General features: G+C 35.2%; 1 protein-coding gene across 1 annotated transcript in view; it reads right to left on the reverse strand.

Annotated features, from left to right (window-relative positions):
• SLC38A11 (solute carrier family 38 member 11) overlaps positions 1–25444 on the reverse strand; it is a 58209-nt gene that overhangs the window by 30538 nt on the left and 2227 nt on the right. The window contains 6 exon segments of the mRNA XM_017889527.1: positions 9223–9302; positions 11322–11428; positions 16873–16893; positions 16896–16937; positions 17894–18028; positions 25014–25088. Of these exon segments, the coding sequence (XP_017745016.1) occupies positions 9223–9302; positions 11322–11428; positions 16873–16893; positions 16896–16937; positions 17894–18028; positions 25014–25088 (460 nt within the window).

Below are 25444 nucleotides of genomic sequence, written 5' to 3' on the forward strand. Positions count from 1 at the left end.
ATTCTTTGTTAGGCACTTTGCTGAGTAATGGGTATATAGTGTGAACAAAGCAAATGTAATCTCCCTTTTCACAGTGCTTACAATATAGTGAGAGACAGAAAATACACATAGAAGAAAACACACAGAATATAACTAAAGATAATTTAACAAATACATTATTATTTTATTTCTATGTGCAGATCCTTCTCACTTCCTATGGTGAGACCAATAGGAAATTTAACCAACCAGAATATTCATGTTGTGAACCTACTCCTATTTACCACACTCTCTGATAATCATCTCATCTTTGAAAAAATATAGGTTATCAGGCATGAATACTCAAATTCCCTTCACTGATCTTTAGAATGTGTTCACAATTTACTCCTTATATTCTTATCCTATTGTTTCAAAAGGACAGTTATTATTTTAACTGCTCTCCAAGATCACCCTAACTGTATCCAAAAATCTAGCCTTTCATCATTTCATGGAGGACTCTGGGTTCTATGTTTTGGCTTAGTCTATGTCACATGTCCAATATATTCCATGATAAAGATGGTACTTTTTTAGAGCTCTTACTCTCTCAAGCCACTGTTTCACCATGTTACTTTCATTCATAGATGTTCTTCATAAAAGAAGAAGAGAAGGGCAGGGAAGGGGGAAATTGGAGGAAGGATATTCCAAATTCACTTTCCTATCACTCACTTATATCTTAATTTTCTCTAACCTGGCTTCCACCCATATCATTTGATTGAAATTCCCATCACTGAAGTGGACATATGTAGTTTGCACCCTGCAATGGCTACTCCCCCTTCTGCTGGCATCACTGTCCTTTGGGACACCCTTTTCCCTATTTTTATTTCAAGTGCTTTAGTTGGGTTCATCCTGTCCCTAGATTCAGGTGTGGGCATGTAACCTAAAGGCAAACAACTCAATATAGGCCATGATGATAGGGTCTATAATCCTCATATATCTTTGTTAGAACCAATCAGAACTAATTCTGTGAGTGAGGTTGTAGGTACCTTAAAAGAGAAAATTCTTTCTCTTTCTATGGATTTGAACTGGAATTGATGTAGGTTGAGATTGCTGCCACCATCTTGTCAGGGAGAAAAGCTTTCAGAAACTAGAGTCAAAACAGGAAGTACAAGCAAGAGATGGTAAAAGAGAGACGATGTCTGATTTCATTAATTGAGCTCTTAAATCCAAGCATACTAATAATCCTAATAATAGGACTAATCTTGAACTTACAGTTAAGGGAGTAAATTCTCTTTTGCTTCAACCAGTTAAGGTTCTGTGCTTGTTTACATTTGCAACATAAAGGATGACAATTTATACATCATCAAAAAATTCGGTGGCTCCACATCAAAAAGTTAGACCTCAATTTAACAACCAAACATTACAAGTAAAAGAACTAAAGAACCACGAGACAGTTAACCCCAAAGCTAGCAGAAGACAAGAAATAACCAAAATCAGAGGTGAACTGAAGGATTTGAGACACAAAAAACATTCAAAAGATCAATGAATCCAGGAGCTGGTTTTTTGAAAATTCAAAAAATAGACAGCCAGCCAGCTAGACTAATAAAGACGAAAAGAGAGAAGATCCAAATAAATACAATTCAAAACGACAAGGGGAATATTACAACTGACCCCACAGAAATAAAATAACAATCAGAGAATATTATGAACACCTCCGTGCACATAAACTAGAAACTCTAGAAGAAATGGATACATTCCTGGATACATACACCCTCCCAAGACTGAACCAGGAAGAAATTGAATCCCTGAAGAGACCAATAATGAGCTCTGAAATTGAATCAATAATAAATAGCCTACCAACGAAAATAAGCCCAGGACTAGAGACATTCACAGCTGAATTCCACCAGATGTACAAAGAAGAGTTGGTACCTTCCTGCTGAAGCTGTTCCATAAAACTGAGGAGGAGGGACTCCTTCCTAATTTACTCTATGAGACCAACATCATCCTGATACCAAAATCTGGCAGAGAAACAACATCAACAAAAAAAACTTCAGGCCAATATCTTTGGTGAACATCAATGCAAAAATACTCAACAAAATATTGACAAACCAAATCCAGTAACACATCAGAATGTTTATCCACCACAATCAAGTAGGCTTTATCCCTGGGATGCAAGGTTGATTCAATATATGCAAATCAGTAAATGTGATTCATCACATAAAGAGAACTAAAGACAAAAACGATATGATTATCTCAATAAACACCAAAAGAGTTTTGATAAAATTCAACACCCCTTCACATTAAAAACTCTTAATAAACTAGGAATTGAAGGAACATACCTCAAAATAATAAAAACCATCTGTGACTAAACCACAGCCAACATCATACTCAATGGGCAAAAGCTGGAAGCATTCCACTTGAAAACCAGCATAAGATAAGGATGCCCTGTCTCACCACTCCTATTCAACATAGTACTGGAAGTCCTGGCCAGAGCAATCAGGCAAGAGAAAGAAATAAAGGGCATGCAAATAGGTAGAGAGGAAGTCAAACTATCCTTATTTGCAAATGACATGATCCTATATCTAGAAAACCCCACAGTCTCAGCCAAAAAAAGATAAGCCGATAAACAACTTCAGCAAAGCCTCAGGATACAAAATCAATGTATAAAAATCACTAGCACTCCTATATACCAACAACAGTCAAGCAGAGTGCCAAATCAGGAAGGCAATCCTATTCACAACTGCCACACACACACACAAATCAGAGATGATACAAACAAATGGAAAAAAAATTCCATGTTTATGGATAGGAAGAATCAATATCATTAAAATGGTCACATTGTCCAAGGCAATTTACAGATTCAATGTTATTCCTATTAAACTGCCAATGACATTCTTCACAGAACTAGAAAAAACTATTTTAAAATTCACATGGGACCAAAAAAAGCCTGAATAGCCAAGGCAATCCTAGGCAAAAAGAACAAAACCAGAGGCATCACGCTACTCAACTTCAAACTACACTAAAGGGCTACAGTAACCAAAACAGCATGGTTCTGATACAAAAACAAACACATAGATCAATGGAACAGAATAAAAAGCCCAGAATTAGGGTTGCACATCTACAACTATCTGATCTTTGACAAATCTGACAGAAACAAGCAATGGTGAAAGGACTCCTTATTCAATAAATGATACTGGGATAACTAGCTAGCCAAATGCAGAGGATGGAAACTGGACCCCTTTCTTATACCATATACAAAAATTAACTCAAGATAGATTAAAGACTTAAATGTAAAACTCAAAACTATGAAATCCCTGGAAGACACCCTAGGCAATACCATTCCGGACATAGGAATGGGCAAATATTTCATGACGAAAATGCCAAAGGAAATTGCAACAAAAGCAAAAATTGACAAATAGGATCTACTTGACCTAAAGAGCATCTGCACAGCAAAAGAAACAATCAGCAAAGTGAACAGACAACCTATAGAATAGCAGTAAATTTCTGCAAACTATGCATCTGACAAAGGTCTAATACATAGCATCTTATAAGGAAGTTAAACAAATTTACAAGAAAAAAACAAACCATTAAAAAGTAGGCAAAGGACATGAACACTCTTCAAAAGACATACATGTGACCAACATTCATATGAAAAAAACTCAGCATCAATGATCATTAGAGAAATGCAAATCAAAACCACAACGACATATCATCTCACACCAGTCAGAATGGCTATTAATGGAAAAATCAAAAAAATGACAGCTGCTGGCAAGATTGCAGAGAAAAAGTAACACTATACACCATTGGTGGGAGTGTAAAATTAGTTCAACCATTGTGGAAGACAGTGTGGTGATTCCTCAAAGATCTGAAAAGCAGAGCTACCATTTGACCCATCTATCCCATTACTGAGTATATACCAAAAGAATATAAATTGTTTTCTCATAAAAACATGTAAATGTGTTATGTTCATTGCAGGACTAGTCACAATAGCAAAGACATAGAATCAACCTAAATGTCCATCAATGGCAGACTGGATAAAGAAAATGTGGTACATGTACACCATGGAATACTATGCAGCCATAAAAAAGATCATGTCCTCTGCAGGAACATGGATTGAGCTGGAAGCCATTATCCTTAGCAAACTAATGCAGGAAAAGAAAAGTAAAGAACATGTATTCTTACTTATAAGTGGGAGCTAAAAGATCACAACACATGAACACAGAGAGGGGAACAACACACACTGGGACCTATCAGAGGGTGGAAATTGGGAGAAAGAAGAAGATCAGGAAAGATAACTAATGAATACTATGCTTAATACCTAGATGATGAAATAATCAATCCAACACACCTCCATGATACAAATTTACCTATATAACAAACCTGCACACGTACCCGTGCCCTTAAAAGAAAAGTTCAGTGGCTAATATTTGTCAGAATGAATCATTTATTTCCTTAAATATGTAGCCTTCCTCTGTCTTTACCCATTTTTAAAAATCCTTTTCTTAAACCCCTCTGCTTCTTCTTTATGTGTAGCATAAAACAGCAGAATTCAGGGTTTGAATGTATAAGGGTTAAGGAAACTAGTGTGCATTGAGATCTTCGTGGAAGACACATTTTATATGTATAAATGCCTAAGGTATGGACTTGCTTTTTGGAATTTTGTTTAGAATACTACACGATTAAAATGCTAAAAGAAAGATGTCATATGAGGGGAAAATAGTTGTAAATTTGGACTGCATATTATAATTTCCATTCTGAATGTAAAGAATTGAATATTAATAAGGCATTAAATGAAGGCTTTTTTTTTTTAGCAGTGATAATGCCTCTGATTCTAGCTAAAAAAAATGGGAGAACTGTTACTGCATTTTATATTAGCACACTTTCTGAAAAGCAATTAAATTTCCTCACCACCTCAGTTTTAGAAAGCAAAAGGTTAGAAAATACAATAAAACTGAACATAATTTCCAAAAAACCTGAAAGTCATTGGACTGTGAGATATTTGAAATCATATCAAAAAGCAGAATTTATGGCCCTATGACTTATGGAAAAGAAAACTGAATTGTGTTTTATTTTTAAAACATAACCACTAAAATGGTGTTTCCATAGTAACAAGGTCAATACCAGTAGCCATTACAGACCTTCCCCTTTTCTGATGGTGGGTTTAAAGATCTTTTTCAAACACCACTTTAAAAGACCTATGAAGAAAACACAGGTTTTCTGATCATTCATCTGAACCGAAAATGAAGAAAACCACACATGGAGTATTGAATTTCTCATGTTTTATGGATTACAAGCATTCATCGCTGTCATATTTTCAGAAAGAAGCCTGCCTGACTAGCTACCATGCCAACTCCTGAACTTGGGATTTGATTAGCCTGATTGTAAATCAGGATGAACAGAAGTTGTTTGCAGTAGTATTCAAACAGACATAAAAGGTGGCACAGTATTAAAAAACATACTTCTTTAACATCTAAATATTGAAAGAGTTAAGTAAATAATCCTTGTTATTAAATTTCAAAGGCTCATATAAAATATTGTATCGCTACTAGAGGAAGGTCAGACAGATGTAGGCCACATTTTGTTGACAACAGAACTAAATAGCTCTTTGGCCATAAAAATCATTGAGCCCCACCAGGAAGTGGACTGCCCTTTCTTTTTTCTCTATATCAAGGTACACTGCCTATATGATAGTCATTTGTATAGCTTTGTCTTCACTAAACTGCGAGCCCCTTGAAAGCAGAGATATTTTATTTCTCTATGTATTCATGACAGTATTTCACATGATATTTTGTACATAAAAAATACTGAAAAAAACAAGCAGAGAATGCATCATGAAAAATAATCACAAAACAGTAGCTAAAATAACAAAATATCTGGTTTAATTTTAGAAACAATGTATCAGTTAAAAATATGTACTCATGATTTTAATCTCTTTAAACCAAGAGGCTTTAGAATCTTTGTTCATAGAATCCCCAACAGCGAAATAATGAATCCAATTGCCTGCCCCCTAGATTAATTCCTTCAGAATCTCTACAGGTGGGGGGCTCTGGCATCAGTATTTTCTAAAGTTACTCAGATGATTCTGATGTGAAACAAGTGTTGAGAATCATTGCTTTACACTGTTCTCCCATGGTGCAACTGAGGATTAATTTACTTCCTACGTTAGCTATATTTCCCCTGCAATATTGCCTCATAATACTACGTTTAGCAAACCTATAAGAACTTTTATTATAACCCAATGATTTTCCCTGTAAACACTTTTATAATAAAAGTACCAATTAAAACAGTTTGGTCTTACACAATTAAAACTTTTAGCCCAAATTATCATTTATAGTACTCTGTTTAATATATTTATTAGCTTTCTGTTACTGTGAATTCAGCTTTAAGAACCAGAGCTGGGCCGGGCGCGGTGGCTCAAGCCTGTAATCCCAGCACTTTGGGAGGCCGAGGCGGGCGGATCACAAGGTCAGGAGGTCGAGACCATCCTGGCTAACACAGTGAAACCCCGTCTCCACTTAAAAAAAAATACAAAAAATTAGCCGGGCGAGGTGGCGGGCGCCTGTAGTCCCAGCTACTCGGGAGGCTGAGGCAGGAGAATGGCGTAAACCCGGGAGGTGGAGCTTGCAGTGAGCTGAGATCCGGCCACTGCACTCCAGCCCGGGCGACAGAGCGAGACTCCGTCTCAAAAAAAAAAAAAAAAAAAAAAAAAAAAAAAAAAGAGAAAAAAAAAACAAACAAAAAAAAAAAAAAAAAAAAGAACCAGAGCTGAATACAATACCAACGTAACAGACAGTAAATAAATATCAGTAGAATCAGTAAATAAATATCGGTAGAATTAAGTATATGTTTTTGTGCTTTTATACATACTTTTCCCTGAGTCTGTAATGCATACAGACTCACACCCTCTATGTATCTGGAAAAATTGCAATTCATCTTTTAAAACACACAGATCATATTTTTCTTCCTCCATGAAACCTTCCCTGATGGGGATAGATCATTAAGCACCTTCTACTTTGGCACTGTCTCTGCTTCCCTTTCATGCTTCTGCTTTGCACTTATCACCTTGTACTGTCATGGATTTTTCTTCCTTTTTTTTTTTTTTTTTTTTGGTTTTAATATAAGCGCTTTCTCCATTGTTGATTGTGAATAATTGGCAGCAGGTGCTAATTCAGGCCTCTCTCTGCTTTTTCTCTCAGGGCACAACACAATCACTGGAAACAATAGAAACTCAATAAGTGTTTACTAAAGTGAATGAATAAATGGCCATATTGAAGAGAAAGAGGCGCATTTCAAAACCACTAATGTAGGCCAGGCATGGTGGCTCACACCTGTTAATCCCAGCACTTCGTGGGGCTGAGGCAGGATTGTTTGAGGTCAGAAGTTTGAGGTTGGCCTGGGCAACATAGTGAGACTCTATCTCTACAAAAAAAAGAAAAAGAAAAAATTAGCCGAGTGTGATGGCACATGCCTGCAGTCCCAGCCACACAGAAGGGTGAGGCAGGAAGACTGCTTGAACCCAGGAGTTCAAGGTTGCAGTGAGCTATGATTGCACCATTGCACTCCAGTCTGGGTGACAGAATGAGACGCTGTCTCTAAAAAAAGGTAAAAAGAAAACAAAACAAAAAAAACACTAATGCTATGAATTGAATTGTGTCCCTCCAAATTTACATGTTGAAGCCTTAACTCTCACTGCGCTGGCATTTGGAGTTGAGACCTTTGGGAGACTTTGAGAGATAATTAGAGTTAGATAAGTGCATGAGGGAAGGGTAGAGCCCTCAATACGGGACTGGTGCCCTTATAAGAAGAGACACCTGAGATCTTGCTGTCTCTCTCTGCCATGTGAGAACACAGCAGGAAGACTGCCCTCAACAAGGCAGGAAGATGGCCCTCACCAGAATCCTATCATGCTGGCACCCAGATCTCTGACTTCCAACCTTCAGAACTCTGAGAAAATACATTTCTGTCATTTAACATTACTTGGTTTAAGTTTTTTGTTGTTGTTGTTATTCTGAGATGACCAATACAACTGTGAATCAGGATTAAATTATTTGAAGAAAAAAATATAAACATTACTGATATTTATGCTTTCTCTCCTTTCCTTCAATCCTTTAAAACAGGCATTTGCTTTTCAAAGAAAAGGCTATATCAAATGCACTTTGACAGGATATTTAATAGATATTTCATGCTTTTCCCCAATTAGCCTGAGGCCTTTTTTTTTTTTTTTTTTTTTTGGTATTTTCCTGATAAACTAAGAAACCTATCAGTGGAAAATGAATTAATTTTGCAGAGCAACAATTAATCAATGAGAAAACATAAATTACCTTGGCCACTGCATTAACAATTAGGGCTATTCATTAGGTTTCCTTTTATGTTTTTTCTTACAGATGTCATTCATTAAAAACCCAGTATTCCTTGCACTGTGTTAAATATTACATCTTAAATTAATTTTTCTTTGTCTTGCTTAGAGAAAACATTTAAGATACCCTGGAAACTCCTTAATGTATTATTTATTTATTCAACTAATATTTATTGTGAATTGTGGAAACCAAATTCAGTGTTTAAAGCCTATCTAAGCTGGTTTCATTCTAGCATTTTCTTGGGACCGTGACTATAAACTGCCCAGTCCGTATCTGGAGAATGTACTGTATAAGCAAAGCATACACACAGTGTAGTTTAGATTGACAATACACACACTTTTAAATTTCATGAATGAGTAACATTTTTAAAATTGGGGGAACTAATACCAATTTGTCAACATTTTACCTGACCAAATAATAACAGTAAAAGAAACAAATACCACTATCAGTTTTATCTTTAGTTCACAAATGGAGTATTTTAACACAAAATAATTAAGGAAAATAATCAGAAGAGAATAAAGGGTGGTTTTCAAAGTGTTCACATTTTGTTTAATGGATAAAAACATCCACTATGTCCCTTATTCTTCTTATTTCAGTCTAAATTAATGAAACTTTGTTTCTCTTTTCAACTATTCAAAATTCCTTTCTTATTCTAATTCTAATTATTTCTTATTCTAATTGTTTCGGCCATTAAAATAATAAGTAAACCTGGTTTAATTCTACCAGCCTTGTAGGGTCCAAATGGAAAATGCATGTTTAGTGACCTGTAATTATTTTACCTCATTTTGTCAAATACCAAAGATAAATGATGTTTCTGATACCATGGTTACTTTATATTTCTGCATCTATGCCCTCTAAATATCTATGTGAAGGCTATAAACCAAAGACTAACAAATATAACAACAAAACTTACACGTGTGGACCCAATGAAATTGCCCTCGCCATTACAATTCCAAGAATCAGAGTTGTTAAACCTGTAGAGATGAGGGAGACCTGTCAAAGAAAATACAAGGATATTGCCAGTTTAGGACAGAAATTATTTTATTTTAAATGTTAAGTCTTTCTCGTTTTTAATTGGGTAAACTTACATATAGATTTTTCTGCCTAATTCTTTAGTAGGTTATTCTTGAAGCTTGGTGTTGATAATCTTAGGCAGGTAACTTCTTATCAGATCATAGTGTTGGTCCCCGCACCCACCCCAAGTAGGTGAGCAAGTATTACATATGACTGTCATCACCATGCAATACGGCTTTGAAAAATTTTAGTGGCTCCTGCACGGCATATAAAACTGGTGATTTTAGCTTATAAAAGTAAAAGTGAAATTATGTTTCCTTTTTTCTTCAAGTCCTATTTTAGGGTTGACATGTGCCTTTTTACTATCTATAATTGCTGCTTCTACTTGTCTTACTCTCTTTCAACACCACATACATTCCTCTCCCTCCTTTTCTTATTTTTATTTTTATTTATTTATTTTTTCCTCTCTGCTCTTCAGCTCTACTTTTCTTACATGGTTGTGCCCTTTGGTCTGTGTTTCTAGGCCTGTTTTGCTTCTTCCTGTCTGTTCTGTCATTATGTCAACTGGTTAAAATATAAACTGGTCTGTGTATGTCTGTGCCCTGTGCACTCATTATGCTAGGTTTGTGTGTCTAGTCTTAATTTTTTTAAATGAACAAGCACATTATGGATCCTTTCTCTGATAAGAAAAAATAAATATAAAACTGCTTGTAATTTATGTGAGTCTCATTAACCTTGTTTTTTAAGTTGTTAATTTTTAACTAGAAAGAAGTTTCTATTATGAATTGGCTTATCTTCTGAGGGAGAGAGAGATTAAACAACATCCCCAAGGTGACACAGCTGGAATGTGGCAGAGAGGGAACTCAGATACAAGCAGCCTGACTGCAGATTAGGGCTCCTAACCACTCTTCTTTGCTCATTAAGCGATTTATTTAGCTAACGCAATATGACACTTTTAAGGGGGATTTAGGAAAAAATGCCCAGGTATTAATAATATGACAGAATGTTAATAGTCTTCCTTTTATGAACGCCTCACTCTTTGCTCAGAAGATAACATCTATGTGTACACTGAATATGTGAAACGGAAAATAGTTCAAACATTTTATATAATGCACAAAAAAAGCATGTTTTGATACAGACTTGTTTGTTTCCGGATGGCTATTAGGGATGGTCAGAATACTCTGAAATATTATGTCTACCCTCAGCTCTACCTGGAAGGATGAACTTCATAACTGGATACACAACATCAAACATCACAGTGAAAAGTAAAATTCAGTCAAATGTTGGATTTTCAAAATAGAATATAAAATATTATATAAATAACTCTTTAAAAAAATATCTTGTCAGAATGTTTGGTATTACGTAGACATAGTACCAATAATATTTTGGGTAAAATACAAATATTCCTTGAGAGTAAGTGCAAATGAGCATCTGTAGTGAACTGAATAATTATTTAGTTGTTTTCATTAGAAGAGTTCAGTATTCCTCTTTAGTAATGTGAATCATAAATATTGGCAGAATTCTCAAAAATTGACCAATCAACACATTGAAAATTAAATTCACTGGATGAAAAATAAGCACAGTAGACATTGTAATTTACAAATAAATATATTTTAAGCCATTGAAGTGATTCATTGTTACTTCTTAATTTTAAATTGTTTAAACTACCTACACAAAAGATGGAACACTTTTCCAATAAATTAGATTTGCTTTAAATATAGTTATTTATATTTTCTAAATTTAAAATGTGTTGTCTGACATCAGGGTATCTACCTTAAAAAAGAAAAAGGAAGAATATATTTAGTTCATACTCATCAACTATTTAACCATCGGTTCTCACAAACTAATGATTCGAACACAGTTTACTCTAGCATAACCATTAAGTAAACTAGAAGAAACTGAAGATGAATACTGTAATTAAGAACTTTGTCAAGTAGATAGTAGATTACTGCAGGCAACAAGGTACTTTTCTATGACAATTTAAAATGTAAAAATTACCTTTCCAAGCTTCGCTATATTTCGGTACAAAGATAAAGGCAGAGTAAAGGTAACTGTGGAAAGCCCAATAATGAAGTGGCGACCAATAAACACGTTTTCAGGATCAACTAAAACACAATAAATATTAAATATTACAGGTATAAGTAACACATTGGTGACACACTAAATAGCCCAGCATTTAATTATAAACATTACTTAAACATAAATACTACCTCAACGACAATGATTTTGAGTTAATACTCTCCATAAAACCATGTAAAAATAAAAATAAATCACAATACAAACACAAAAAAACTTCAGGATGACTTATACTTCAAATGATGTTATATATTTCACACTGAAATTATTTTACTAGCCTCCTTACCAGTTTTCATGCTTCTGCCTTCCTTTGTCTTCTTACAGTATACTCTTAACCCAGAAACTACAGAATTCCTTTTCTTATTTCTTTTATTTTTTATTTTATTTTATTTTTATTATTACTATACTTTAAGTTCTAGGGTACATGTGCATAACGTGCAGGTTTGTTACATATGTATACTTGTGCCATGTTGGTGCACCCATCAACTTGTCAGCACCCATCAACTCGTCATTTACATCAGGTATAACTCCCAATGCAATCCCTCCCCCCTCCCCCCTCCCCATGATAGGCCCCGGGGTGTGATGTTCCCCTTCCCGAGTCCAAGTGATCTCATTGTTCAGTTCTCACCTATGAGTGAGAACATGCGGTGTTTGGTCAGAATTCCTTTTCTAAGGTAAAAAACATTATGTCATTCCCTGCCCAAAACCCTTTAATGACGAAACCCTTCAGGTAGAAAGTAAGCTATAGGAAGATGATGCATTTTCTAAGGTTTTTATTTTTTATTTTTTTTCCTGTACCCAAGAGACTTGGACAGGTAAATACTTTAACAAAATTTCAAAAATAAAGATTTAGATGAAAATATTTAATATATTTCTATAATTTTTGGTAAAGAAAAAAGTGGTTTTCGCCTGATTGGCAGAAGCAACATACTGGATAGGGCAGAAGTCACAGGGAAGCTGGCTGTAAGCTGGTAGATGTGGCAGATTCTTGGCTATGGTCAAAATACAAATAGAAAATTATATATATCGAAAATTATATATTAATATAATATAATTAATATTTGTGTGATTATAAATATAGTATATACATTATATATTAATATATAGATATAAATTAATATATAATATATTATAGCATATATAACATATATAACTATATGTGTTGTTTGTATAATCAAATATAAACAGAAGTTTTAAACCTAAAATGAAACATACAAGGATTTATATATTTTTAAAGGTGTGCTAATTAAAATAGTCACTTAAGAAGCTATATATCTATTTCAATGAAGACACTACTGTTTAAATTTTGAGCTCATATTAAATTTCACTCAGAGATCATGTCATTATATTGTTACAATGTCTTCAGTGGTACCAAGTCATTGTGCATCAATTTCTGCATAGTCTAAAGTCTATAGAGATCCAGTCTTACATAAGTGAATGATTGTGGTAAGAAAATAAAAGCTGTTATCCTAAACAATGACACTAATTTTCTTAGATGGCTAATAAACTTACAAGAAAGTTTCAAGAAAGAAATTTCAAAATGACATAGGTTTTTACCACATATATATATTATATATATGGTTAATAGATTATTAGTATTTTCTATATGTGTAGTGTGTATATATGTATATGATGTGTATATATGTGTATGTGTGTACATAGAGATTATATATATGGAATGGAATATTTAATTATTAATATTAATGGAATACTTGAACTCAGCCATAACTAAATAGTCATTATAAAATTAAGAATTGAAACAAAACAGGAAAATCAATTCCAAAATCCCTGAACTCACTATTTACATATTTGTTGTGAACATAATTTGAACCAAATTATTTGTGTATCTATTTCTATCTACTCTTTACACCTTTTGCTTCACTGGGGAAAGTGAAGGGCTAGATAAACGCTGACACAGACCGCTATGATCAACAGGTAGGAGCCTAATAACTGAGGCTCTCATTTGCATAAAGGATGTTTTTCACTAATGATCTAATGATGAGATCTATTACCTAAACGGACCTATCAAAAATGCAACCGAGTATGCATTTTAAATGTTTAAGCAACAGTAAAGAAAGGTGAAAATTGACATTTTTGAAAATAAAATTTTTGAAAAAATTTAAAAGCATGTAAACATACTATTTTTTATACCAACATTTCTTGTTACTTTGACTTATATCAAGAGCTAAGGTTTTGGTTACCAGAGAAAAGTATAAGCAATTGCCTACTTGCCAATTTATTAGTGATGTATTTCAGAATAAAAATAGAACTTTGGTAAGAATTTTATAGCATCTGCTTCTAAAAATACTCTGGCATAATGTTATGCCTCACAAGATATACAAACAGAGTGAACATCATAAACTGTCACACCCCAAAAGGGTGAAGATGCTGTAAGAATAAAGTTGTGTTCCTTGCCACATGACCTACATTTTAAAATCATTTTGATGATTACAAAATTGATAACCAGGAAGAGGGCTTCAAGGGACCATTAGCCTGTTCTATAATGTTTTATTTTTATGAAGAGTACTATACATACATTGCTTGTATAATTAAAAATCAATAAAAATTAACAATCAAAATGTTTCTATCAAGGAAAGTTAAATTAATCATGGCCACTTTAACTGTACAGTAGGTACTGTACAGAATACTGAACTTGCAGTGAAGCATTTATATATTTATGTTTTGATATGAGAATATGTTCTTAAAATATTACTAAGAGAAAGAAGCATGTTATAGAACAAGATGTATGATGTTATATTATTCTTATGAATATCTGAAATTGCATGTATTCTTAAAACTCTGAAAGTATACATTAAAAAGATAAAAGGAAGGATGGAAGAGGAAAAACAGGAGGGGGTTGAAAGGGTGGTTACCACCTGGTTGTCCCAAGAGGAAGAGATTATTAGTCTTTTCTATTTTCTCCATTTTGCTTGTCTGTGTTTTCTAATATTTTTCCAATAAATCGGTGCTACTTTTTGAATAGGAAAATACAGTAATAAAATATATTTTAAAATAGTAATTCTCTTTTGAAAAACCTTAGAGGCCAGGTGAGATGGCTCATGCCTATAATCCCAACACTTTGGGAGGCTGAGGTGGGTAGATCGTTTGAGCTCAGGAGTTCAAGACAAGCCTGGGCAACATAGCAAAACCCCATCTCTACAAAACCGGGCATGGTGGTGTGCATCTGTAATCCCAGCTACTTGGGAGGCTGAGGTGGGAGGATCACCTGAACCTGGGAGGTCAAGACTGCAGTGAGCCAATTATGCCATTGCACTCTAGCCTGGGTGACATAGTGAGACTCTGTCTCAAAAAAACCAAAAACAGAAACAAAAACAAAAAACAGAGAAAAAAAGAAAACCCTTAAGAAAACCTTGAAAAATAACACAGAAAACACCCCACAAAAATCCCATGGATCTCATGATTAAAAGATAACCACAGTTTATATGTAGAAGTATTTCTTTCTTATTTTTTCTTACTTGTATATGCAAATAGAAAATTTACATAATTTAGATTATATCGTATGTCTTGTATTATAGTCTGACCACTTTCCCTTAGCATTCTACCCACTTATGTGGCCTCAGCTTATGCATTCATGCTTTGGAGTTTGGGGGCTGGCACAGAAGCTACAGACGGTTCAGAGTAACAAAAATAATGACTAACAGTACTGGGTAAATCTACTGTGTGCTAGGAACTACCTGTCTCACCTCTTTTGCTTCACACAACTATTCTATGAAGCAGATGATATTCTGATTCATAATTTAGAGATGAGGAAACTGGAACTCGGAGAGGACAACTAACCTTCTCAAGGTCACACAGCTGATCATTAGTGAGTCTGTGATTTGACAGCTATGTCTCCATGATCTCAAGTTCCACTAAACCCTGTGTGAGGAATAGGTGTACTTTCTGGCTCTAGATTTTGTTTCATTTTGTTTTGTATGTCTCTAAAATGAGTGATTCAAGCACTAAGAGGAAAGGTGTTTTTGCATCAATCTCCTCAACTGTAATAGCAATTAGAGAGAGTGTCACAATGAAAGAGGGATTATGTAGCTTGGATGAGAAGCTCTTCAAAGCAAAAAGACACATGATCTCTGAATTATTCTAAAAACCATGACATAGTGAAAAGTTGAACAGGGAGTGGAGTTGTAGCAATATGTTGAAAAGGTCTACTTAAGAATGTTCACGCTGGCTTTTTTGCAATTACCTTAAACTGAAAACGACACAAATGTCCCTCAACTGGGTGATAGATACACTATTGTACATCCATAAAATGAAATGCTTCTCAGAAATAATTTGTTAAAAAGAGCAAACTACTGATATATCTAAAGACACAGCTGAATCTCAAATACACCTTTCTAAATAAAAGAAGCCAGACTCAAAAAAGCTACATATGGTATGATGTCATTTACCTGGCATTCTGAAAAAAGCAAAACTATAGGGAGAGAAATCTCATCAGGAGGTTGGCAGGGGGAGATGGAGATTAGGGTTTGATAACAAAGAGAAATGGGGGAAACTGGAGGGAGTGATGGAATTGTTCTGCATTGTTTTTATTATTTTTAGAGACAGACTCTCTGTATGTGGCTCACACTCCTGGGCTCAAGCAATCCTTCTGCTTCAGTCTCTGGAGTAGCTGGGACTACAGGTGCATGCTACTGTGGCTGGCTTGTTGTTCTGTATTTTGATTGCAGACGTGGTTAGATGACTATATGCCTTTGTCAAAACTCACAGAATATAGGTTTTTGGTTTTTTTTTTTTGTTTGTTTGTTTATTTGTTTTTTCAAGACAGGGTCTCACTCTGTTGCCCAACATGCAGGGCATTGGCATGATCACACCTCTCTGCAGCCTCCACCTCCTGGGCTCAAGTGATCCTCCCACCTCAGCCTCTGAAGTAGCTGGAACCACAGGTGCAGATACCATGTCCTGCTAATGTTTGCACTTTTTGTACAGATGAGGTTTCACTATGTTGCCCAGGCTGGTCTTGAACTCCTGAGCTCAAGCGATCCACCCTCCTCTGCCTCCCAAAGTGCTGGGATTATAGGTGTGAGCCACCTTGCCTGGCCACAGAATATAGATTTTAAAGGGTTAATTTTACTCTATTAAATTATACCTTAATACAAATAATGGGGAAAATAGCCTGCTTGCTTATTTAAGAAATCACATAGTTTAAATAGTACATGAAAAAATATTAGCCCAGAGAGCTGGTGATATGAAGCATAAAAAATTTAAAATATAAAGTATTCTAAGTATATAAATAGTAACAACATTTTTTCAAACAGCTAAATAAGAACTAAATTATGTATAAAAGTAGATCAGAACTTTAAGATCAAAATGGATCACGGAAATTGTGAGATACTTGAAGTAATCCAATAATTTCACTTTCAAATTTTTTATTTATAAATTATTATGAATCATGTTAACTATAAATAACTATATAAAATAAATATATTTAAATCCTCACAATTTTATTTTGACTTACCTCCTGGGATTCTTTGAAAACTTTGCTCAAAGTATCTCCAGCTATTATATTGTAACTTATCATCGCTAAAAACACAATTAAAATAAGAGTCATCAATAAGCCATCACATATTTCATCCTAAATATTTGAAAGCAATCAGTTATTACTTCCCAAACATTGGCATTACCCTACTCCTTTCAAATATATATTATGATTACCCATTTGGACAACTTTAAAGATAACTGGACAACAGGTCTATGGCAGAGTATCAATTTGTATTAAAAAAGGATTTTCTCTTTACAGGTTGATTCATCTCAGAATACCTTTAAGTAGCAAGTTCTGCTAGTTATTAAAAATGCAATTTATTTTGTTGTTCAAGTTCAGTTTCCAAACCTCTTTTCAGGAACATATGTACTGCATAAAGTGAGGAATAATAATAGAAAACTTTGAAGGCACTAAAATATCCCCTCCATTGAAAGCGTAAGACTTTTTTGGGAAATATATTCTTAGCTTTCTGTGGAGACATATGGAACTAGTGGTTTGAACAATACCTTCCATAGTACTGATTTTTTAAAATGAAGTCAATTTGGCCATTGGTGAACATTAACATTTCATTTTTTAAGAAGTGTTAGCTGACATTCTCACCATTATGGTATAAACTTTAAATAGCACATTGGCCTAGTACATGGCTTCCACAAATCCTTAGCTTTTTTTTTTTTTTTTTTTAAGTATTAAGCCTTATAAGAAATGTGTTATTTCTCTTATTCACTCTTTATTCTAGATCATTCAATTTTTTACCAAGTACAGAAAGCCCAAACATTAACGCAGTGAAAATAACCCTCATTTTATTTAAAAGAAATAGAAAATAAATCAAAAGGACCAGAAAGTAAGGAAGCAAATGGTTAAAGAAGTAAATATTTAATTTGGAAAAGATTTCAACTGCTATAATGATATTCTTTAAAGACTATTAAAAGTATTTTATTCAGAAATGACCATATGCTTATGCACATAATTGCAATATTTGTCTTCACAGTCAACTTACCTATAAAAGGATACAAAAACTGAAGAACAGAGAGAAGGATATACCCTGGAAAGCCGAAGGTTTTATTGACCAAAGACTGGTAGGTGTCTGTTCCAGAGAGGGCCCCTCCTTTTATCAATAAAACGAGGGAAAAGTCTATGGCAAGAACATCAATTAAATAAATGTCAGATTACACATAATACAAATATTTTTCATGCTTTAACTTAATTACCATCGAGAAAAAGAGAAATTTTAAAGAAGCATTTAATTTAATGTTACAGTATTAGCAGAGCCAGGCTAACATTCTTTTCATAAAACATTACCTTTTATGAAACAGTAATGTTTCCAGTTACATATTTTTCAATCAGGATGTAAATATATACTTAACATACCCATGCAAAGAACAGGGCAGAAAAGAAAACAGACTCAAGTCAGACTGCCAGTGTTCCATTTTACTTTCCTGATAATATTTCCAATGCAGCAAATATTATCAGGTTGAGGCTCAATTGTAGGTATGTAGGTAATCAAATATTTCATAGGTATTCAATGTGTGAAGACTGAGAATTAAAGCTGTGGTAGCATTTAGAAAATAATACATTTAGGAGAGTCAGAGCATTTGTTTTATAATATAATAAAATTAGTAACTTTATTTTATAGTTATTATGGTTAAGAAAGAGAGACTCTGAAATTTTGCTGTTGAAATTTACATTTGTGGCTGGCACAGTGGCTCACACCTGTAATCCCAGCACTTTGGGAGGCAAAGGTGGGTGGATCTCGAGGTCAGGAGATCGAGGCCATCCTGGCCAACATGGTGAAACCCTGTCTCTACTAAAAATACAAAAATTAGGCAGATGTGGTGGCACACACTTGTAGTCCCAGCTACTTGGGAGGCTGAGGCAGGAGAATCACTCGAATCCAGGAGGCAGAAGCTGCAGTGAGCTGAGATCCTACCACTTCACTCCAGCCTGGTAACAGAGTGAGACTCTGTCTCAAAAAAAAAAAAAAAAAAAAAATTTACATTTTAAGAAACTTCAATTGAAGTTAAAGATAGATATATACAGAAATTACATAATGAAAAGTCAGTCTCCCTCATTGTTTTCATTTAACTCAATGTTTTTTACAGAAAGACACTGCAGTTGTATTTGGTACACAGCTACACATAATGTGAGATACTTGTTCTCTTTTTTCTCTTTCTCATTTTTATCCATTAAGTAATATGGAAATGCATTAAAATGCAAGTCTTTGCAATATGGTTTCCCCTTGATTCCCTCCCATGTCAGTGAAACTTCTTTCAACAAGAGCATCAGTGACCTCCAAGTTGATAAATCCAGTTGATACCTACTAGACCTCACTCTTATTTGCTCTTTCGGAACACTGTTTTGTGTTGTTGTTGATCCAAATTCCTTGTTTTCTCAACCATTCTCCTTTGGCCTCTGTGACATCTCTTTCTTGTGGTTTTCTTCCTACTTTTTTGGTCATTTATACTCAATTTTTCACCAGTTTCTTTCACTCTGCTCAAGCCCTGGATTCTTGGACATTTTTTTCCTCACTTTTTTTTTTTTATTTTTTGAGATGGAGTCTTGCTCTGTCACCCAGACTGGAGTGCAGTGGCGCCATCCCGGCTCACTGCAACCTCCGCCTCCTGGGTTCAAACAATTCTGCCTCAGCCTCCTGACCAGCTGGGATTGCAGGTGCCCACCACCATGCCTGGCTAATTTTTGTATTTTTAGCAGAGACGGAGTTTTGCCACGTTGGCCAGACTGGTCTCGAACTCCTGACCTCAGGTAATCCACCCGCCTAGGCTTCCCAAAGTGCTAGGATTACAGGCGTAAGCCACCGCGCCCGGCTTTTTTTCTCACCCTTCAAGATGTACTAGTGTGATCTCACTTATGCTGTGGTTGCAATTTTCATTTAGATGTTAATAACCTCTAAATTTGTATTTCCAGCTCAGACCCCCTTCAAAACTTCAGACTTCTACAGCTAGCTGCCTAATAAATATTTTGCCTTGAAGATCTCACAGACATCTTAATTTTAAAATATATAAATTCTAATTTGGTTATTGGTTCTGGAATTTGATTCTCTATCCATATTTCTCCAATCTGTAATTAGTATCAACAGAAACTTGACAATTTCCCCAGACTTATCTTATTAATCATTAACTTATTTCATTACGTTCTATATTCCTGTGGTTACTAAGTCTATTAACGATTGCATCAGAAATATTCAAATGTAGCCCCTAATCTGTAATCTTAACTTGCCTTATGGTAGAGCTTTGGACTTCATAATTTCTTGTCTGGAGTACTGAAATAACCCACTAATAGTTCTTTTACCCACCAATCTGGCTCCCAACCAAGATACCTTTGATTTCTCCTCCCTACCAAGACATTCGGAGCATTCTCCCTCCACCAGGTGGATCTGGCCATAGATTACTATAAAACTAATTGTGTCTTCTGCTTAAAATATTTCAGGGAGACCCATTAATGCCTTTGGATAAAAATTATTTATTAGCTGTGTGACCTTGGATGAAAGATTTGAGTTGATCTGTAAAGTAAGGCAATATGGCACCCTTGAAGAGTAGTGTGAGGATTACGGTGTTTAAATATCCACCACAATGCCTACTGTCTTATAGAAGCTGAGTGGGAACTTACGCTATTTCTACTTATTTTTGACAAGCTGCATGTGACGGTGGGAAAAGTTACTGTATTTGGAGTCAGATAATAATGATAACAACCATAAACTACTAGCAAATGCTTACACAATGCTTTTCTGTTCGGTAGGTCTTTTTCCAAATACTTTACAAATACTAATTAATCTTCACAACAACCAGAGGTAGGTGCTATTATCATGACCATTTAACAGATGAGAAAAGTGAGGCATGAAGGTTAAGTAAATTGATCTCTACAGAGGTAGTAAAAGAAGAATCAGGACTTAGGCCCTAGTAGTCTGGCCTCAGAATCCATGCGCTTAATTAAAATCTCAACTCTGTTGCCAGTAACTTCAGACCTTGGCTAAGTCATTTTAACCTATCGAAGTCTCAATTTTCTCCTCCAACAAAGTAAAATATGAACACCTACCTCAGAAAGATTTCACATTATATAAAACGTGAACACTTACCTCAGAAAGATTTCACATTATGGCTGCATTGTGCTCAGCATCTAGCTCAGGAAGTAGTAATGCTTAGAGGCTTTCTATCTGCCTTTGCAAACCTCTCCAACTTCCCCTCTCTCCATTTGCAAACACCAACCCTGCACTTTGGCCAGACTAAACCATTTGTTCAGTTGCATTTTGCATTCCCACTTTTCCATCTGCTTCCATTTTCTCTGCTAACTCACTTTTTTTTTTTTTTTTTTTCTGTGATAAATACGCAGAGGAAGTGTCTCCTCCTCCCTAGAACATTCTTGCTCTTTTGAGGCTAGGTTAAATGCCAGTCTCTCTCATGTACATGTTTTTATTATAGTATTTTTTATGAAGTAGTATAATTATGTTTTGTTTTGTTTTTTTCTGCTTGACTATATTGTGAGCTTCAAAAAGGCAGGGATAATGTTTCTCATTGCTGTATCTGGCACACCGGTGATCAGTGTATATTTAATGTTTCTCATTGCTGTATCTGGCACACCAGTGATCAGTATATATTTGTTGAATGAATCAATGATCAATATAGTAGGATTGCTATATGTTTACCCATCGGATTCCAATTTAATGTGATAAATGACCTAATAAATACATTTTTAATTAATTAATTAATTAATTAATTTATTGTTGAGACTGAGTCTCACTCTGTTGCCCAGGCTGGAGTGCAGTGGCGCAATCTCAGCTCACTGCAACCTCTGCCTCCCGGGTTCAAGAGAGTCTCCTGCCTCAGCCACCTCAGCTTCCTGAGTAGCTGAGACTACAGATGTGAGCCACCACGCCCAGTTAATTTTTGTATTTTTAGTAGAGACGGGGTTTCACCATATTGGCCAGGCTGGTCTCGAATTTCTGACCTCAAGTGATCCATGTGCCTCGGCTTCTCAAAGTGCTGGGATTACAGGGGTGAGCCACGTGCCCAGCCCTAAGAAGTATTAATAGATTTTAAAATATCCTGCAAACACAAAGGACATATCAATAAATTCTACTTCCTTTGCTTAAAATTAGAAACTGCTTCACAAAAAAAGTTGAATAATGCCTTGAAGGAAGAACAAGGTTTCACCAGGTAGAGAAGAAAAGGAATGTCAGGCAAGAGGACTATCAATGGGAAGATGGTGTGAAAGCTTATTCTCTCCCTGGGTAACAGAATTCTCCATAATGACTGAGAATGTCTGCATGTGACTGTCGGTCACAGAGTGAGAGGGCAGTTAGAATAATTGGAATGAGACTAAAAATGCAGACTATGGCCAAACTATGAAGGAATTTACATGCAATATTTTGTTGTTGTTGTTGTTGTTGTTCTTACAGAGTCTCAGAATGTTTTGATTAGGGGAGTTTACAGAGTTCAGCCTGAGGTTTTATAAAAACAATTTGCAGCAGTATGGAGGACTGATCAGAAAGTAGACAGATGCTGGAGGCAGGAAAACTGAACAGCCGCTCACTAGCCAAGAAGGAGAATCAATGAGCTAGATGCTGAGAATAATGCAGCCATAATGTGAAATCTTTTTGAGGTAGATGTTCATGTTTTACTTTTTTGGAGGAGAAAATTGAGACTTCAGGTGGTTACAATGGCTTAGCCAAGGTCTGAAGTTACTGGCAACAGGGTTGGCATTGATTCTCCTCCTTGATTCTCATTGATTCTTATGTAATTTATATACAATTTATATACTTATGTCACAGAGAGGAGGCAGCCAATTTCAGAGATGGCATGAAGGCTTGCTGAAGAAGGGTATAGTTGGGATGAGAACGCTGAGCATTTAATAAAAGTTCAAAATGATCACTTAAAGGTAAGAATGTGTTAAGAATTTAGTCAATAATAAGTGTAAATGCTTTCATCTGCTTATAAAATACAGGCTACAAATAACATTCCCTTAAAAGTTTTAGGTAACCTTTAAGATTAATCACTATAATATTTTGATCGTCCCTTTAAATATATTATTGCAACCTTTTCAAAAAATTCATGAATTAATCTATATTACTTAACAGAGGAATTTTTCTCATTTAAATCATTTTGTATGCTCAGACAATAAAAATTATTTACGTTAATCAACAAATTTGAAAATCTTAAAGCAAACTAAGAATTAATTTGCTATAAATTATTTTCTTTAATTCTTTTGTTCCCGTTCCCCCAGCAGTTCACAAACATGAAAACAGCAACTTAGAAAACTTGTTTTACTGAACATACCATCATTTAGCTGGAAAAGGCAAAATAATAATTCTAGAGGCAAACCACTGATTAATTATAGCTCCAATCTAAAGAAAAATTCAACATTATACCCTACATGTAGATTCTGCTCTTAAAAGCCTAATTAAGAAAAAAAAAATGAATCAGCCTATATATTTTTTTCAATTTTATGTGGTCATCCTTTATCAGTTATTTAAGAATTTGGATCATGCAAGTAAATTTATGAGTTGGTAATTTTCATTAATAAGTAAATTTGCAACATGTGAATTTGCAAAGGACTTCTCACAGTTATTGTTATAAGTTTATATATGGCATTAGTTGAAAAAGTTATTCACATTATGATTTATTCATGTATAGTATGATTGGCTTTAGTATACTCTTCATTCTCTTCAAGTCCTGAACTCATATTTTTAAATTTTTTCTGCCTACCTGTTTACAATGTGTGTAAATGTTTACAATGCATTTAAATAAACCATGGTGATTATGGTGGAAATTGATTGTCAGTGCTGATGGGAAACAGGAAATTTAAGAATGACAGGGACAAATTCTTGAATCAGATTTTTTTTTTTTTTTAGTGTAAAAAATGCCCCAATAAGTAGACTGCAATTTTTAAACACCAACAACTCTTAATAAGCACAAAATTATAGGTGCTTATGTTATAAATAAAGAGCTGTAATAACTAGAAGCAGTTTAGGTCTTGAGGGTGGGGGTAGGAAGAAGGCAGGGAGTTCAATGCCTGTCTAGCTTTGAATTTGAAAACGATTTCATGCTTTACTGTCTCTTCGTCAGCCTGATAAAAAATAGCTGAGTGTTGGGCAGGTCTTAGAAGCCTGAGGTTTTACGAGGGATGGCATCTTGGCAGGATCTCTAGAAGCAGAGCTGAGACAGACATTCCTGGGCAAGGAGTCTGTGGATGAAGTACTCCAGAAGAAAGGGAATGAGAGGACAGGGCAGGGGAAAGAGCTCAGCAAGTACTGTGGTGGTGGAGCACTGGAGCTCCAACTGTACCACACATTGGTCCCTCATGGAGGCAAGGAGACCCCCCTTGAGGCTCAGGGCAACGCTCACTAGCTGGTAAAAGGGCATCTAATCCACCACAGCAGCAACTCCTGTGAGTGGTGTTTGTTTTTGATCATTGCCATCTCTTTCACAGTGATCCTAAGACAGAGGAAAGATGCTGTGTTTGTCATAAGGTGAGATGGTGGGATGACAGGGCGGGGACGAGGACAACAAAAAGAGGAAATGCTTATGATTTGTAAACCCTGCATTTAAATGGGAGAGTGACAAAAGGTGGGTGTGAATGAACTATTTACATGAAGAAGCGGAAGCAGAACAGATGTGATACATTGCTGCATTTAAAGATAGTAGCGGGCAGCGTGTGGGTAGGCATAAGCCAGGTGGAGAGGCTTGATGAGCCCTGCTGGTTGATAACCAGAACTTCAGTTCTACCTCTACAAACAACAGCTGAATAAGGTTGTTCATTCACATGCACCTGCCCACGAAGTCCTGCTGTCTGCACTTTCAGAGCACAGTCATCTCTTAGCCTTAATGAAGCTTTAAAATGACTTCCCCATCTACTACTTTCTGCATAAAGTGAAAAAGGCACATGAAAAGGATTTAGGCTTGGTAATATATAATGCTCTTCTACTTTTTCTAATCTGTTTAAAGGATTAGTAGGAAAAGTAAATCTCCTCAGGCATAAATGCTTAAATTCTTTAGGATTCTTTGATGCACTTTCTAATTAACTAGGAAATTCAGTTGCAGCATGTGTGTGTGTGTAGTTATTGCACAATTGAAGTTGCAGATATAAGAAATTATATAGTATTTTACCTGTAACATATGAAACCCAGAATAAAAGCAATATTCCCAAAGGAAACCCAGCTTGCTTCATTGAATAAGGCAATCCTGAAAAAACATAAAATGCCCCACCCCTCACATTAACAAGAAAGCTAGAAATACAGAAACTCCCCCCTTCAATTTCTGCATATAATAAGTAAAGTCAATTTATAAACTTATATGACATACTTGTAAGTTGCACATAGGACAGTATTAACATTAAATGTTAGGCATTAATACTTATTTCAGAATAAAATGTTATTAGCTTAGGGACAAGTCAAGAGAGCAAGTTTATGAGGTGATGGAATAAGAATTAGAAAGCAGCAAATGAAAAACAAATGCCATTTCACACAAATAACGTTCACTTCAGGGTAAGAGTGACATAGCCCTGGAATATGTGGAAAGTCATTACCTCAAATCCTTTC

Source organism: Rhinopithecus bieti, unplaced genomic scaffold (genome assembly GCF_001698545.2).
Source record: "Rhinopithecus bieti isolate Rb0 unplaced genomic scaffold, ASM169854v2 scaffold_19603, whole genome shotgun sequence".
Lineage (NCBI taxonomy): Eukaryota > Metazoa > Chordata > Mammalia > Primates > Cercopithecidae > Rhinopithecus > Rhinopithecus bieti.